The sequence below is a fragment of the Protopterus annectens genome, chromosome 1.part1, assembly GCF_019279795.1.
Source record: "Protopterus annectens isolate FY-2018-M chromosome 1.part1, PAN1.0, whole genome shotgun sequence".
Lineage (NCBI taxonomy): Eukaryota > Metazoa > Chordata > Ceratodontiformes > Protopteridae > Protopterus > Protopterus annectens.
Window position 1 is genome coordinate 1296487304 of NC_056726.1, and position 14893 is coordinate 1296502196.

Below are 14893 nucleotides of genomic sequence, written 5' to 3' on the forward strand. Positions count from 1 at the left end.
GGGGGTTGAACCTGCAAGAAATCTTTAACAGTTTGAACAGATTTTGCCTTTTCTTCCATTTTCTTCATAACCTGCTGGGCAGGTGTACCAAACAAACTTGTCTTGTCCATAGGAGCATCTAGCAGCTTAGCTTTAACATGATCCGGTAAAGCTTGTTCCTTTAGCCATGCATGCCTTCTTATCACTGTGCCTGTCATGGCTGATCTAAATGAAGCCTCCAGTGCATCATAGCCACATTTTAAGGAATGGTTGCTAACCTGTTGTATGTTATTTACCATCTCTAATACATATTTCTTATCAAGAGATTCATCAGTGGTTAGTTTTTAGTTAACTGATCAAGCATAAACTCTTGGTATTGTATCATGTGAAACTGACAGTTTAAAGCTCTAGCTGAGAGAGTAGCTGAAGTGTAGACCTTTTACCCCATCTGTCTAATGACCTTGCTTCCCTTTCAGAAGGAATAGGGTTTTTAGCTATGGTCGGCTACTGCCTTGGGACCCTGGGATATAGTTTCTGGGTCTGCAAGTGGGGCCTTGTAAAGGTGGTGATGAGTATCTGGCACCCTGTAAAATCTGTCTGGTTTGGCAGGGGCTGGGGGTAAAGAATCTGGAGCGGAGCAAACATCATTGAAAGCATCATCCACCACAGAGAGAACAGGAGGTATAGCTAAGGGCCTGTGCTGTGGGAGGTGCAGAAAGGTCCTAAGTCTTTTTCTAGAGTCTGAAAAATCCTGTTGCTGCCATTGGAACTGTTCTCGCATGGCATGCAAGGTTTCCCCAAAGGAGAATTCTTCTGGTGGGGAAGCAGCTGGAATGGATTCTTCAGCATCAGAATCTTCAAAATTGGAGAAAGGAGCCTCTGGCTGGTCAGTTATGTCTGATTCATCAGCAGATTCATCAGAGGACACTGGCTCAGGGGGCTCTGCCCTAGGTCTCTTCTCTGGGGGCTGAGAGGCCCTATCTGGGTGAGATTGAGATCCTCTGATTAAAGAAATTAAATCTTCTGCCAAAGTAAGCATTTGGGAACTAGAAGAGGGCCTGGATATGGGGGGTTTAACAGGCACTGTTTTAGTAGTCTTGGCTGCTTTAGCCCTGGCGAAGGCCTTAATGGACATGGCTGCTGGAGGCCTAGCAGCACCACGTGCTGGAGTAGAGACATCCAAGGGGATGGTGTCTGATAAGTCAACCACCGTAGTGGGTAAAATTTCTGAGGTCGATGCAAGAGTCGTAGCAGGGGCCTCAGTTGTAGGAATAGGTTCAGCTGTACTTAGATCAGTTTTCTCGGTTTCGGCCGAAACCGAGACACTCGCGGTTTGCTTAACCATGGTTTCGGCGAAACCGGACCGCAGTGTCGGTCTTTATCTTTGCGTTTTTGGTAGATTGGGTAGTCGGAGGATCCGGCGGCATAATGTACGCAAAATCAGAACCGAAAAACTGTTCTGCAAACTCCGACCGGCCTAAGCGTTGTCGGTTGAAGGAAGCACAGGCCGAACAGGCTGCTACGTCGTGGGCTGGGCCTAAACAAGGCAGACAGTAAGAGTGGAAATCTTTATGAGGTATTTGTTTCCCACAGGTTAAACAATTGTTAACTTTTTCTGACATCGGCTGAGGCAAGAAAGAGTCCCCAATGGGGTACTTAGCTTTAGAAGTCTTCGAAGTAGTATTCGGTAGAAATAATCTCTGGATCCGACCGACCGGCACTTGCGAACAGCTTCTGCTTCGGGCGCCACGCGGCAAGAAAGACTGAGGAAAACGGCGTCGGCTGATGCTTTTATACCCGAAGACCAACAGAGATGACGTCGGGTGGAGTGCGACATCAGCCGAAGCCGGACCCGGACTTTGGAATCCGGCCGACTGAAGGGCTGCCTGACGACAGGACAACCCAGTTGTTATGACTGCAGATGCATCCATGAAGGACATACACACACACACCCTAACAGGGAGGGGATGGGATGGGTAAAGTTTGACTAAAAAATATTAAAGGAGACAGGGATTTTCTGTCAGGAAAACTAAAAAATTAACTTATAACTAATAATAAAGAGTTTTTTTAACAAAAAGGGGCTTGAATATTAGTAAAGTGAATCACTTACCAGGAGCTGGTAAAAGGAGGACCTCATAAGCGAAGCGGCAAACGAGATCTGGGTACTTACCGCCTTGCATCATGGGATATGGGGCTGCCTCGAGCTGGTAAAAGTGACTCTCGAGCTTAGCAAGTGCCGAGTCGGAGCCGAGGGATCGGCTCCGAACCCATCAAGCAAGAATGAAGGCGAGATTGACAACTTAACATCATATTTTTTTACATAATTTAAACAGACAAATGAGAGTAAAAGTTACATTACAGAATAAAACCAGAAAGAAAACAACATATGCATATACTTTTACATGGAAGATAAGCATGTAGAAACAAATCAAACATATATTTTACAAACATGATTTATAAATCAAATATTTGCAAACATATTTTACACTAAAGTTTAGCAAAATATGGGAGATGGGATATTTTATAGGAGACATGGTAGTACAGTGAAGGAATGACATAGAAAGGTGTGGTGTGTAAATGTTCTTGGTCTTTCAGTAAATCATTTTTTGTCTGGGGGGGGGGTGGGTTGGGTGCAAAATTAAATCCATCATCTCTGCAATCAGCTTGAAGTACCCACTGATCCAAAGGTATGCTTGGGCCAGGTCTGGTAAAAGAAGGCCAAATGGGCCCCTACTTTGGGGCAACGAAGAAGAGCTGGAGGGGCAGGCTGTGTGGAGGTTGATACTATCACACCTTCTTCCCTGTTGGGAGCTATGCCTGAGGGCTCCCAGATCTCTCTTTACAGTCATGCTGACATTTCCTTTACTGTGCAGCCTGCACTTTGTCAGCTTGCCTTTTCTCTGTCACCAGTAAAAGTCATTGTTTTGATTATAATTTCTGTTGTACTTAGGATCAGAATGATGAAACAAGCTTCACCAACTAAATGATTTTCCTTTTATCGTCTATATTGTTAAATGAGGGTCAGAAGAGTCACCCATTACCTAAAGGATATTAAAAAAAGTTGAGCCAAGAATGTCTTCTGATGCATAACCATTGTTGCAGAAGTTTTTGCTGTTGCAACAAAACTGCCTCATACCTATCTTAAGCATGTCTTCCTAATTGCAAAATAGCCTGGGTTTGGCCAGTCATGTTTGCCTTCAAAGTTCTACATTGCACTTCTCCATGACCATTTTGTTGCTTGATAATATGCTCCTGATACCCGACTGAACTTTCAGGGACTTGAAGGTCAGGGTTGATTAGGTGTACACCTTTTCTCAAGCCAATCTATTGATCTAATTTTTCTTACAGAACACTCCTGTGAATCTGTCTGCAAGCTACAAAAATAATTCGACAAAATCCTAAGCTAACTCCTCCCAATACCGGGAAAGAGTCTTGCTGGGATTATAGGGGAGACACTCACCCAGAAATAGCTGACTGGATAAAAGAGGCAACTTGAGAACAGTCACAAAGGGATTTGGGGAATCCAAAGTGTGTGTGTGTGTGTGTGTGTGTGTGTGTGTGGGGGGGGGGGGCTGCATTCCAACTAACTCTAAGGAAGAGGTCTATACCTTAACAGTGAAGATTCAACCCCCCCCCCCCCCCCATTTAGTAACCATATGGCATTCTGAGGCAGATTACTGGAAGTCACAATGTGAAAAGGAATACAAGGTCTGATCTTCAGCCAAATAGGACATGCCAGCAACTACTGGCATAAAGGTTTCCCAAGGGATGATGTTAGAGGCATCAGCAGTAGCAAGCATGAGTGCCTCTACAGAGATGGAGTTCTCCCACCTGACCAATTCCAATGGACTTGAAATTCAAATGTCTGCCTTATTTCTCCTTGTGAACGTTTTTCTCCCTTTCATTTTTAGGGTGAACATCACTCCACTCTGTTGCTGTGGATCTAGAGGCACACTGCAAACGATCTTAGTGAAGTCCAGAGTCTCTGACCAAGTACGCTTGGAGAGATTCGTCCTTCCTGTTTTTTTTTAATGATCTTCAGAAGAACCCCCCCCCCCCCCAGCAGATATTACAGTAAGCCATGATGTGTTCAGCGGTTGAGGCAGAATGCGAAACAATGTGAAAGTCTTTGAAATCTGTCACTTACAGCAGGCACACCTGAAAACCTTCCCAGAAGGAGACATAACCCACACCTCTGTATCTTTTAAATATACATACAATCATAAATTGAAATGATACACAGAAGGGCTGCTAACCAGGCACTTATCCTCTTGATGCTTTTATTTTGACAAATGCTGGTCTAAAGCACACACTGCAGAAATGAGCACCTGTGCAGCAAGTGAAATAAAATGCCCACTAAATATGGTGTGGGTGAAAGCCACTGGTACAACAGGTACATGAACACATCAAAGGTAAGAAAAAAAAGCCTCGTCATGGGGAATGATTCTCAACTTTGGAACTCAGATCCGTTCAGATGGTGGACTTGGCCAAATGCAGAGATCCCCTTTTGACTGTGACAGTGACCCATAAAGAACATTACAGAATCATGCAACCAGCATTCTTGGCAATCACAACTAATCCTCTTACAGTATCCAAGCACAATGAAAACGACTAAAAATGGACCAGAATGTGAACAGTAAATTATCATTAAGAGAAAACGAACTTACGTTTCATTCGATTCCAGAGCTGTCCTTTCTTTTGTTTAGGTGAGTCTGCATAAGTGTGTGAGGTTTGATTATAGGAAGGAGGCTGATGCATGGATGAACTACTGGATGAACTTTGAAGAGGATGCTGTGATCCTCCACCTGTGCCTTGTTGGTTGGAGAGTGCCACTGTGTGGTTCTGCTGGGGTGACTGTGGAGTTGTTGGTGTGGTTGGCTGCGACTGTACAGTGGAATAAGATATGCCATCATCCATTCCCGGTATGGGAGGCTGAAAATGACACATGCCAGATTAACACTCCCATAATGATATTAATCCACTGCCTTTCAGTAAAGTTGCATAAAATCTTCAAACTACTAAAACACCACAAGCTGGAATACACCCATTTCTTATGCGTCACAAACCTCATGTGGAAGGGCAAGTGCCAGTGCTGCTCACGGGGAAGGGCAGGTGCCAGTGCTACCATGGTCATCATTGCAAAGAATGCCCCCTAATAGGATATGGACTTACACAGTAGAGTGTTGACACGAGTGATGACATCATTCAGTCTCCCAGAAAAAAAAAAATCAAAAAAATCACTGAGGAATGCACTCCCTTTAGTTCCACCAGAGTCCCATCCTTGACAGCAAGCTAGGAAGATACAAAACAGATAGGTTCATAGGTAAGTACCAGGCAATAGGTCTGCAGACCATTTCAAGCCTAGCCAAGAAATATTTTTCAAAATTTCCCATTACCCTCATGGGCAGCAAGGTAAGATAAAACAGGGAGAGAACTTGAGGCATCCATTTATCTAGGTTTACCTTGAAGATGGCAAGGGTGTTACTCTACTTGAAATGCACTGAAGTTTGTTTCAGAAGTGAGAGATTTGTTGGGATGGGAATGTAGCACACCAAAGTGCCTCATTCATTTGCTGACGAAGGTTTAGTTCCTTTAACAGAGTATTTGATGTGCCATTAGTTCTATGAAGGAATAGGACACCAAATAGGAATTGATCTTGCATGGCACTAAAGGCTACACTTAGATCTCCATGGTGGAAACTGTAATAGACAGAGTAAAACAGAAAGGGTTGCAAGTCTTTCCTGACAATATGCCTGAGGCCACTGATCTACACAGAAAGGATAGGGCACTGCAGGTACACGCAGTGTTAACTGTACATTCAACATGCTTACAATTAGGTAAAACAGTTAACAGTATAAAAAAATAGGTCACAAAGGTACTCAAAATAACCTCCTCCACTAACAGCCAATTTTGTATTTAGACGAGTCTTTAAAATCAAAGTAGCACATACCTCTGGTACTACAGTTGTCTAAATTAAAAACATGGTGTAAACATTTAACATACAACATTAATCAATTTTTTTGGTATTAAAAATGATCCAGAGCTGTGAAATAGTCAACTTACACAAAAGAGAATCATTGATGGTCTCCTAAGTATTTACTCATGGGCTTAACTCCCTTGCAGAGCCAAGTGATTCAGTATGTCGCTCCTAGCAGTACCTTACACAACAGACAACTTCAATCACTGCTGTCACTGGCAGTGTTAAGCAGTATCACTTTTCTCCATTCCAAGTTGTAGTGAGCCACAGACTACCTTGCTAAACGCAGAAAAAAGAAGTTATGTTCTTACCATAACGTTCCATGTGGAGTGTTCATCTTGCCTTTGTTCTTACACACGGGTTCGGAGCTGATCCTCGGCTCCGAGTCGGCCGCATAGCAAAGCTCTGCATCTAAGAGAAGCTCGAGACCAGGCTATATCCCACAATCCTCCCTGCCATTACTCAGATCTAGTTTGCAAGCAAACCAGAACAACAATAACCCTGAGGTGCTAAGGCTACATACTGCCACAAAAGAAAAAATTTAGAGACACCATCTCACTGACAAACCAACTAGGGGTAACGAAACATACCCGGAAGAGGTAAAGACATGTGGACCAGACTCTAGTCCTACTCGTTCTTCCAAACATGTGAGGGAGGGAAGGGGGGGGAATGTAAGAACAAAGGCGAGATGAACACTCCACATAGAACGTTATGGTAAGAACATAACTTCTTTATGTGAGTGTGTTCAATCTCGCCGTTTGTTCTTACACACGGGTAGCGTCCCTAGCTCCGTCACCCTGAGTGACTCATGGAAGAACGTTCCTGAGCACAGTGGAACCAAAGGATGTCCTGTCTTTGGAGGCTTTGTCAACCCTATAATGAGCGATGAAAGTATGTGGTTTAGACCACGTGGCTGCTGCACAAATAGTGTCCAAAGGCAGGCGAGCTGCATGAGCCAAAGACGTGGAGACGGACCTAGTAGAACGGCCTTTTGGTTTGGTGGGTAAGGCCTGATTTGACTTAGAATACACAAAGGGTATACAATCAGTAAGCCATTTAGAAAGCGTACATTTTGTAACTGCCATGCCCTTTACATTGTCTGCAAATGCAACAAAAAGTTGATCTGTTTTTCTGTAGTCTTTAGTCATGTCTAAATAAAATCTGAGTTGTCTGTGGACATCTAACTTATGCAACATATATTCCAACTTGCTGGTATGGTTCTTGAAGAAAGTAGGGAGTTCAATGGACTGATTAATATTTATGACAGAACATACCTTAGGAAGGAAGGACGGATTTGTTCGTAAAGAAACTCTATCTGGGTGAAAAATTAAGTAAGGCGGTTTAATAGACAGTGCTTGCAGCTCTGACACTCTCCGAGCTGAAGTAACCGCTACAAGAAAAAGAGTCTTCCACGACAGAAACTTCAGGGGGCAAGAAGAGGCTGGTTCGAAAGGTGGTAACATTAGTTGTGACAACAACAAATTTAAATTCCATGGGAATAAAGGGTCTCTGACAGGAGGTCGAAGATGGAAGGAACCTTTCATAAAAGCTTTACAAAGCCTGTGGGACATAATAGAAGAACCGTCCCCACCAACATGGAAGTTGGATATGGCAGCCAACTGCACTCTTAATGTGGAAGTAGAGGCCCCTTCATGGAAAAGGATGGAAAGAAATTCTAGAATTTTATGTAAAGGAGCAACCAAGGGGTCCAAGTGTTGACTAGATGCCCAGTACACAAAGCGTTTCCATTTACTGTTGTAAAGTTTTGTGGTGGAAGCCTTATGAGAGGCAACCAAAATGCGCTGCACTGCAGGAGAAAGAAGATCAGACCTGGCTAGGCGGGGAAGTGGAGCAGCCAAGCTGCTAGTTTGAGGGATAGAAGAGACGGGTGAGGAACTCCCGACGAATGTGTCAGTAGATCTGGTACTGGGTCCAGGATCCAAGGTTCCTCTGTTTGATGGGCTCGAAGAAAGGGGAACCATATCTGTCGAAGCCAGAATGGGGCTATGAGTATAATTGTCCTTTCCAGATTCATGGCTTTCTGTAGAAATCTGGGAATCAAGGGGATAAGGTGGGAATGCATATAGGAGACCCGAGGGCCAATCGTGTATCAGTGCGTCCCTGGGGACATCCCCTGGAGGGGGTAGAAGGGCAAAATAGCTTCTGCATTTGGTATTCATCGGGGAGGCGAATAGATCGCAGCAAGGCTGGCCCCATTTGCGGAAAATTCTTTCCGCCACTTGTAGTTTGAGGGACCACTCGTGAGGTAACAGGATGGCTCTGCTCAACCTGTCCACAATGACGTTGGATGACCCCGGGATGTGCGTTGCTATCAGAAAGCGACCCATGGACTCTGCCCATTGCCAAATTCTCATGGCCTCTCTGCATAATGGGTAAGATCTGGTTCCCCCTTGTTTGTTTATGTACCAGACTACAGACATGTTGTCTGTCTGAACTGTTACTGTCCCTAGAGGTAGGAGGGTTTGAAAGTGTTGCAACGCCAAGAACACCGCCCTCATTTCCAGAACATTTATGTGCAGGTTGTACTCTATGTTGGACCATTCCCCTTGGACTGTTCTTCCCTGAAAAAGTCCCCCCCACCCTATCAGGGAAGTGTCCGTGGTTATAGTGGCTGTCGGATTTGGTAGAACAAATGGACGACCCATAGTGAGATCCTGGCTGGAAACCCGCCATGAGAGGTCTCGCTTGCAAGAATCTGTTATCAGGATCTCGTACTTTAGGGGTAACTGTTGGAACGACCACTGCGTGAACAGCAGCCATTGGAGGAGCCTCATGTGCAACCTTCCTATGGGAATCGCAATCAGGGACGCTGCCATGAGTCCCAAAACTTTCAACACCAATTTGGCCGGGGCTTTCCTGCATTGCAGCAGAAGAACCTGTTCCTTGAGGGATGAAGCCCTTACTTGAGGGAGCTTTACCAATGTTAAACGCGTATCTAGGTCCGCTCCGATAAATGAAATATGCTGTGAGGGCAGTAAGACAGATTTTTTGAAGTTTATGGAAATCCTTAGGTGGGAACAAAGGTTGACTGTATAGTTTCTTGCTTGTATGAGGAGACGCTCGGTGGTGGCGGTGAGGAGCCAGTCGTCCAGATAGGGAAACACCCGGAATCCTAGACATCTCAAGTGAGACGCTACCACTGCCATGCATTTGGTGGATACCCTGGGGGCTGAGGTGAGCCCAAAGGGCAGGGCTCGAAATTGAAAATGACTGACTCCTAGCCGGAAGCGCAGGTGATCTCTGGACGTTCTGGCCATCTTGATGTGGTAAGTACACGTCCTTGAGATCTATCGAGCACATCCAGTCGTCCTTCTGTAAAAATGAAAGGATCGATTGAAGCGTGACCATCCGGAACTTTTCCTTCTTCACGAAGGTATTGAGATTGCTGAGATCCAAAATGGGTCTCCAGTCCCCTGTCTTTTTTGGAACTAAAAAGAACCTTGAGTAAGTTCCGAATCCTTTTTGGTCCGCCGGGACTGGCTGAATGACTCTTTTTGAGCAGCTTTGAAATTTCTATTGCTGCTTGGCCTCGCGGACGGGGTGGCACATCTGGAGACCTTCTTTGTTGGGGTGGAGTTGACATAAGGGGTATTTTGTATTCTGGTTACAATGCTTTTTACCCAGGAGTCTGAGGTGAGAGTTTGCCAGGCCTGTGGGTATAAAGCCAAGCGACCCCCGACTGCCTCCAGAGCAGGACAGTCGGGCCTCCATTCAGGAGTGCTGGAAAGGCTTACCAAGGATAGTATCCCTGTCGCCTTGGTTCTGCGGACCCCCTCTGCCGCCGGGGCGGCGTCTTCCATGTCTGCCCCCCCCCTCTGCCTCTGGGGGGGGGTTCACTCTGTGTGGCCTGGAAAGATCCCAGAGTTCTACGGAACCACATTTTTCCACCTCGTTGCCCTTTGGGGTACGGTCTGGATGGAACGGAAAAACGGACTCCGACAGCAGACAGAGTCTTTCCTTCCTGCTCACACCGAGTTAATGTCTCTTTCACTTTGGGCCCAAAAAGAGTGGCACCATCAAAGGGGGGGTTGGCGAAAGAAGACTTGAAGGCTTCCGCAAAAGAGCACAGCCGCATCCAGGATTGTCTTCGTAGAGCAATCGCTAAAGCTGCGGCCCTACTCGACCCTTCAGCCGCATACGAGATGAGCCTCATGGACGAGTTCACTACGGAGGTAAGGGTGTTAAGTTGTGCTGTCACCTTATCTGAAACAGCAGCATCTGTGTTACCCTGGAGGGTATCTCTCAGCTCCTTGATGAGATCCCTCTGTAGTCGTGTAAAATGTGTCAAATAGTTTAGCGAACGCATGGAAAAAGTCGCTGAACAAAAAACGCGCTTCCCATATCTGTCCATAGTCAAGACTCCGACATCTCCTTTTTAGTGGCTGCGGCCACCACCATAGCGTCAACGGGGACTCCTTTTGTGAGATAGGTCTTGTCCTGGGGGGCAGTAATAAATTTACTCTGTTTTCGAGGGACCGGTTCCACTGTGTCCGGTGTCTCCCACGCCCTTCGAGCAATTAAATCCATTAACTCATCGAAGGGCGGAGTAACCCAGGAGGTAGAAGGTTGAGCACCAAATGCCTTCAGCAACACCGACTCGTCCTCAGTGGGGGCTAGGGACCGCCAGTCACCCCTCTGTTTTAATATCTCCAAGATGTCCGCAAATGAGACATCCTCAGAGGGGGATTTTGGGGACCCCTCTGACTCATCCAAGTCAGTGTCAGAAGTTAGAGATTCCTGTGGGGAGTCTAAGTGCCTCCTCTTGCACAATCTTTTCCTCGGGACCTCATCGGAGGGGGATTCCTGAGGCCTCAGAGGAACAGGGGGCATCCCTCCAGGGATGGCTGAGACAATGGTGCTCCATGCTTTGGATGTGTCGTGGGAACAGAAACAGAGAGCAGCTCCTTAAGGGAGGGAGAAGACGCGTCCGATGTAGTGGTTGTCTGTGTAGACAAAACCTTCCTCATAAGGTCAAAAACCCCTGAACCTCGGGTCGAGGACTCTCCCGGTTCCAAAGAACATGGAAGAATCCGAGACACAGGGCCCATGGGTCTCGACCCCGAGGACGGAGCCGAGCCGATCTGCGCCGAGGCCCCGAGAGGGAGAGTCGGAACCGAAAGGTCGTGCGACTCGGTCCCGGAACCAAGGAGAGATCGTCGACTCCGCGACTCACCTATCAGTTCCGATGGAGTCGAGGTAAATGGTGTCGACCGTGCAATGGACGGTTTCGGCACCGAGGGCTCCACTATCATCGGCTCATCCTCTTCCGGCTCCGAAGACTGGATGGGTCTCTGAGGAGGACCTGTTGGAGATAAAGGAAGGCCTTCTAGTTTCGACACCAACTGGGAGGAAACTGCAATCAATTTGGAAAGGGCTGTGTTCTCCATAAGTTTCTGCACGACACGATCCACATCAGTATCAGATAATGGTCTGGAAGAATGGGTCGAAGGGACCGAATATGGCACCGACCGAAGAATAGACGGTGGCGGTAGTTCCGACACCGGTTCCAAGACCTGGGGCTCAGTGAGAGACAAACGTTCGACGCTTGGCCCCGAAGTCTGTGGAACCGGCGAACGAACTCTAGAAGATGTACTGGGAGCCGATGACATGGGCTCAGACATCTTCGACCCCTTCGAAGACTTAGAAGCCTGGTCAGACTTGTCCAAGGCCTCTTGGAAGGCAGGCTTAAGAAGCCCCCTATCAATAAGTTTCCTGCGTCTATCTGTCATGACCCTCCCACTGAAGGAATGGCAAATAGAGCAATCCTCTTGCAAGTGGAGAAGGCCAAGACAGTAGACGCAGGAAGTGTGGTTGTCAGTGATGGACATTTTCTGTCCACACTGACACCTTTTAAAACCACTCTTTGCTTTTTCAGACATAATAGTTTAATTTTAAAGAAATTTATAGTTAGGAAAAGGGTAGGCCCCAAAGGGAAACCTATAGAAAAAACTAACTATAAAATACACACAAACACACTATAGTATATAAAATATAAATATCCACAAAAAAACTATACAAGAATAATAACTTTGAAAGAAGAAAAAAAGACCATCTTATCTGTTTAAACAACTAATCTCTGGTCCGAGCTCTCTGTAGCGATGTGACCTGTTGCAGCGGCAAACTAGATCGGAGTAATGGCAGGGAGGATTGTGGGATATAGCCTGGTCTCGAGCTTCTCTTAGATGCAGAGCTTTGCTATGCGGCCGACTCGGAGCCGAGGATCGGCTCCGAACCCGTGTGTAAGAACAAACGGCGAGATTGAACACTCTCACATTGACAATCTATCAAAAGGAAACATTCACCCACACCTCGTGGTAATTTAACACTGTATGAATCAAGCAGGTCACAGCTACCTTCAGGGCTATGAAACATAAATCTGCTCTGTTCATTTGTGGTAACAAAAAAAAAAAAAAAAAAAAACACATCGCAGTAGGTGGAATTCACTAAAGGCCAGTATAGTTATGCAAAGTACACACGCTAATAGAAGCTAAGTAATTTACTTGGTTTCACCGTTACTAAAAATTATGCAACATTCGCAGAAGCTAGAGAACTCAGCAAGACATTTCAATGCTGGTTGCAAGAAATAAGCCCATGGTGGCTGTCCTATGCTTAGTTAAGATCAGCACTAGGAAGAAAGAATAGTTGATAACCTTAGCTGTCGTCCTTTTCCATGTTGCAGTATTCATAACAATAGGGAGGTTGCTGCATGCAGCGCCACCGACTGGCCAGTATACCACAGTCTTTGTTCCAGGAGGGTACTATGATGTCCCTTATGAGGGCCATAAACTGACTTTGGGTATAAAAGTGATGTCTGCACGCACCCTCATCAGAATGTTTTGCCACATACAGTAGTGCTCCTGTGGGTTGAAGGGGGGGGGGGTCCAACTTGGAGACCCTTAGACTTGCATGTAGACCAGACACAGGCAGGTTAGCTGTGCTGAGTGTGGAGACTGAGGGAGAGAATGACTATGTCCCCAGAGATAGGCTATGGGGTTCATAGTTAGCAAGAAGAGAGGGTAGGTGGGTGGGACTGAATACTGCAACATGGAAGACAAGGACATCTAAGGTTATTAAGTTCTTACACAACTATTCTATGTCCTTCTATTCTCATGTTGCAGTATTCATAAAGTACAGTTGTGTACACTTACCATAAATGTAGATGTTCGAGTGTATTCAATGATGCATTCATCACATTTGGGTTATCCTGCAAGGGTAGCCCTCAGTCGGCCCGAATACCAGAGGCTTAGTATTACTGCGTCAGTTGCTGTCGCTCCAGGACTGATGTCAGGTCATCAGTGGTATAAAATCAGGCAGCCAACACCATTACATCAGTTTTTCTTACCGTGTCAGGAGCCCGCAAATAGGGAGCTAGGTTATGGTGGAAGAACACCACCAGTAGAAAGTAAATACCAAAAATTCACTGCAAGGCGAGAGGAAGAGAGAAACAAGGGGGATGGAGGTAGGGAAACCAGGACTGCAACAGTGAATACACTTGAGCATCTACATTTATGGTAAGAGTACACAACTGTACTATGTTCTTCGTGTTTCACTGTTGCAGTCATCACTTTTGGGTTGATCCCAAAGCTGAAGAAAAGGGTGGAGGCAGTCAAGAAGACTGGGGGCTGGCTAGGATACCCTGCAAGACTGCGGTGGCAAAGCCTGCCCTGGATTTGGAGAAGACAGGCAGGTGGTAATGCTTGGAGAAGATATTAACATATGTCCATGTTGCAGCCACCAGGATTGTCCCTGGCAGGGACCCATCTGAGAAAAGCTGCAGAGGTGGAGGTCGCCCAGGTGGAGTGTGTCCTGATCCCCTTTGGGAACGGTTTCCCGTGCTGTTTGTAGCAGAAACGGATGCAGTGTGCTATACATTTGGAGACTGTTTGGATATGGCTTTGACCTCTGCCCCTGCTGCGAAGCTGACCAGCAATTGATTAGTTTTTCTAAAAGATTTAGTCCTGTCCAGACAGAATCTGAGCTGTCTGTGCACATCTAGAGAGAGTGCAGAATTCTTTCCACCTTGTTTTGTGGGTTAGGGAATAAGGTGGGCAAATGAATAGATTGGTTGAAGGCCATACTGGACACCACTTTAGGCATGAAGGACAGTCTAGTCCTGAGGGAGACCCTGTCAGCATAGAAAATGATGAAGGGCTCTACAGCCATGAGTGCTTGTAGTTCTGATACTCTTCTAGCTGAAGTGATGGCCAGAAGCAAGACAGTCTTCCAAGAGAGGAATATTAGCTCTGCAAGTTCAAATGGGGGTAGGGTGAGCTTTTCCAACACAAAGTTAAGGTCCCAAGCTGGGGTAGGAGCTCTTCTGGGTGGCCTTAACTTGTTAACCCCCCCCCCTTAGAAACTGTCTGATGAGAGGGTGAGAGAAGAGAGGTGAATCTGCTATAATGAGCAGAGATGGCAGAGGCATGAATTTTAATGGAAGAGAAGGATAGACCCCTGTGTAGTAGGTCTGCTAAGTAATCCAGGATGAGAGGTAGGAAGGGGCTGTGCCGTTCCGGTTCCCATAACCTGGAGACAGGTGCAAAATCTTTTCCACTTGTCAGCATAAGATTTTCTAGTGCTGGGGCGTCTGGCCTCACGTAGAACATCTAGGACTTGTTTGCTTAGGCTGGCAGCTTGAGGAGGGATCGGGGGATAAGCCAGACTGCCAGGTTGAGGATCTGCAATTGGGGATGCATAAATTCTCCACTCCTCTGGGTCAGGAGTGTTGCGATCTGAGGTAGGTGCCATGGTGGCAGGGGTGACAGGATTGCCCTCGGTTTTTCCTCCCTTATTGGAGCAGTACCCTTGAAATCAGTGGTAGAGGGGGAAATGCATAGACAGAGAGGTTTACCCAGTGGAAGGCTAGAGCATCCACTTTCCAGGCCTTGCTGTGAGGTTCCCTGGTGCAGGATTTGTTGA

General features: G+C 46.3%; 1 protein-coding gene across 1 annotated transcript in view; it reads right to left on the reverse strand.

Annotated features, from left to right (window-relative positions):
- Positions 1-4626: 4626 nt before the first annotated feature.
- Positions 4627-14893, reverse strand: part of LOC122816211 (leukocyte receptor cluster member 8-like) — a 531086-nt gene continuing 520819 nt past the window's right edge. The window contains exon 5 of the mRNA XM_044088961.1: positions 4627-4911. Coding sequence (XP_043944896.1) covers positions 4627-4911 — 285 coding nt within the window. The remainder of the gene's footprint in view (positions 4912-14893) is intronic.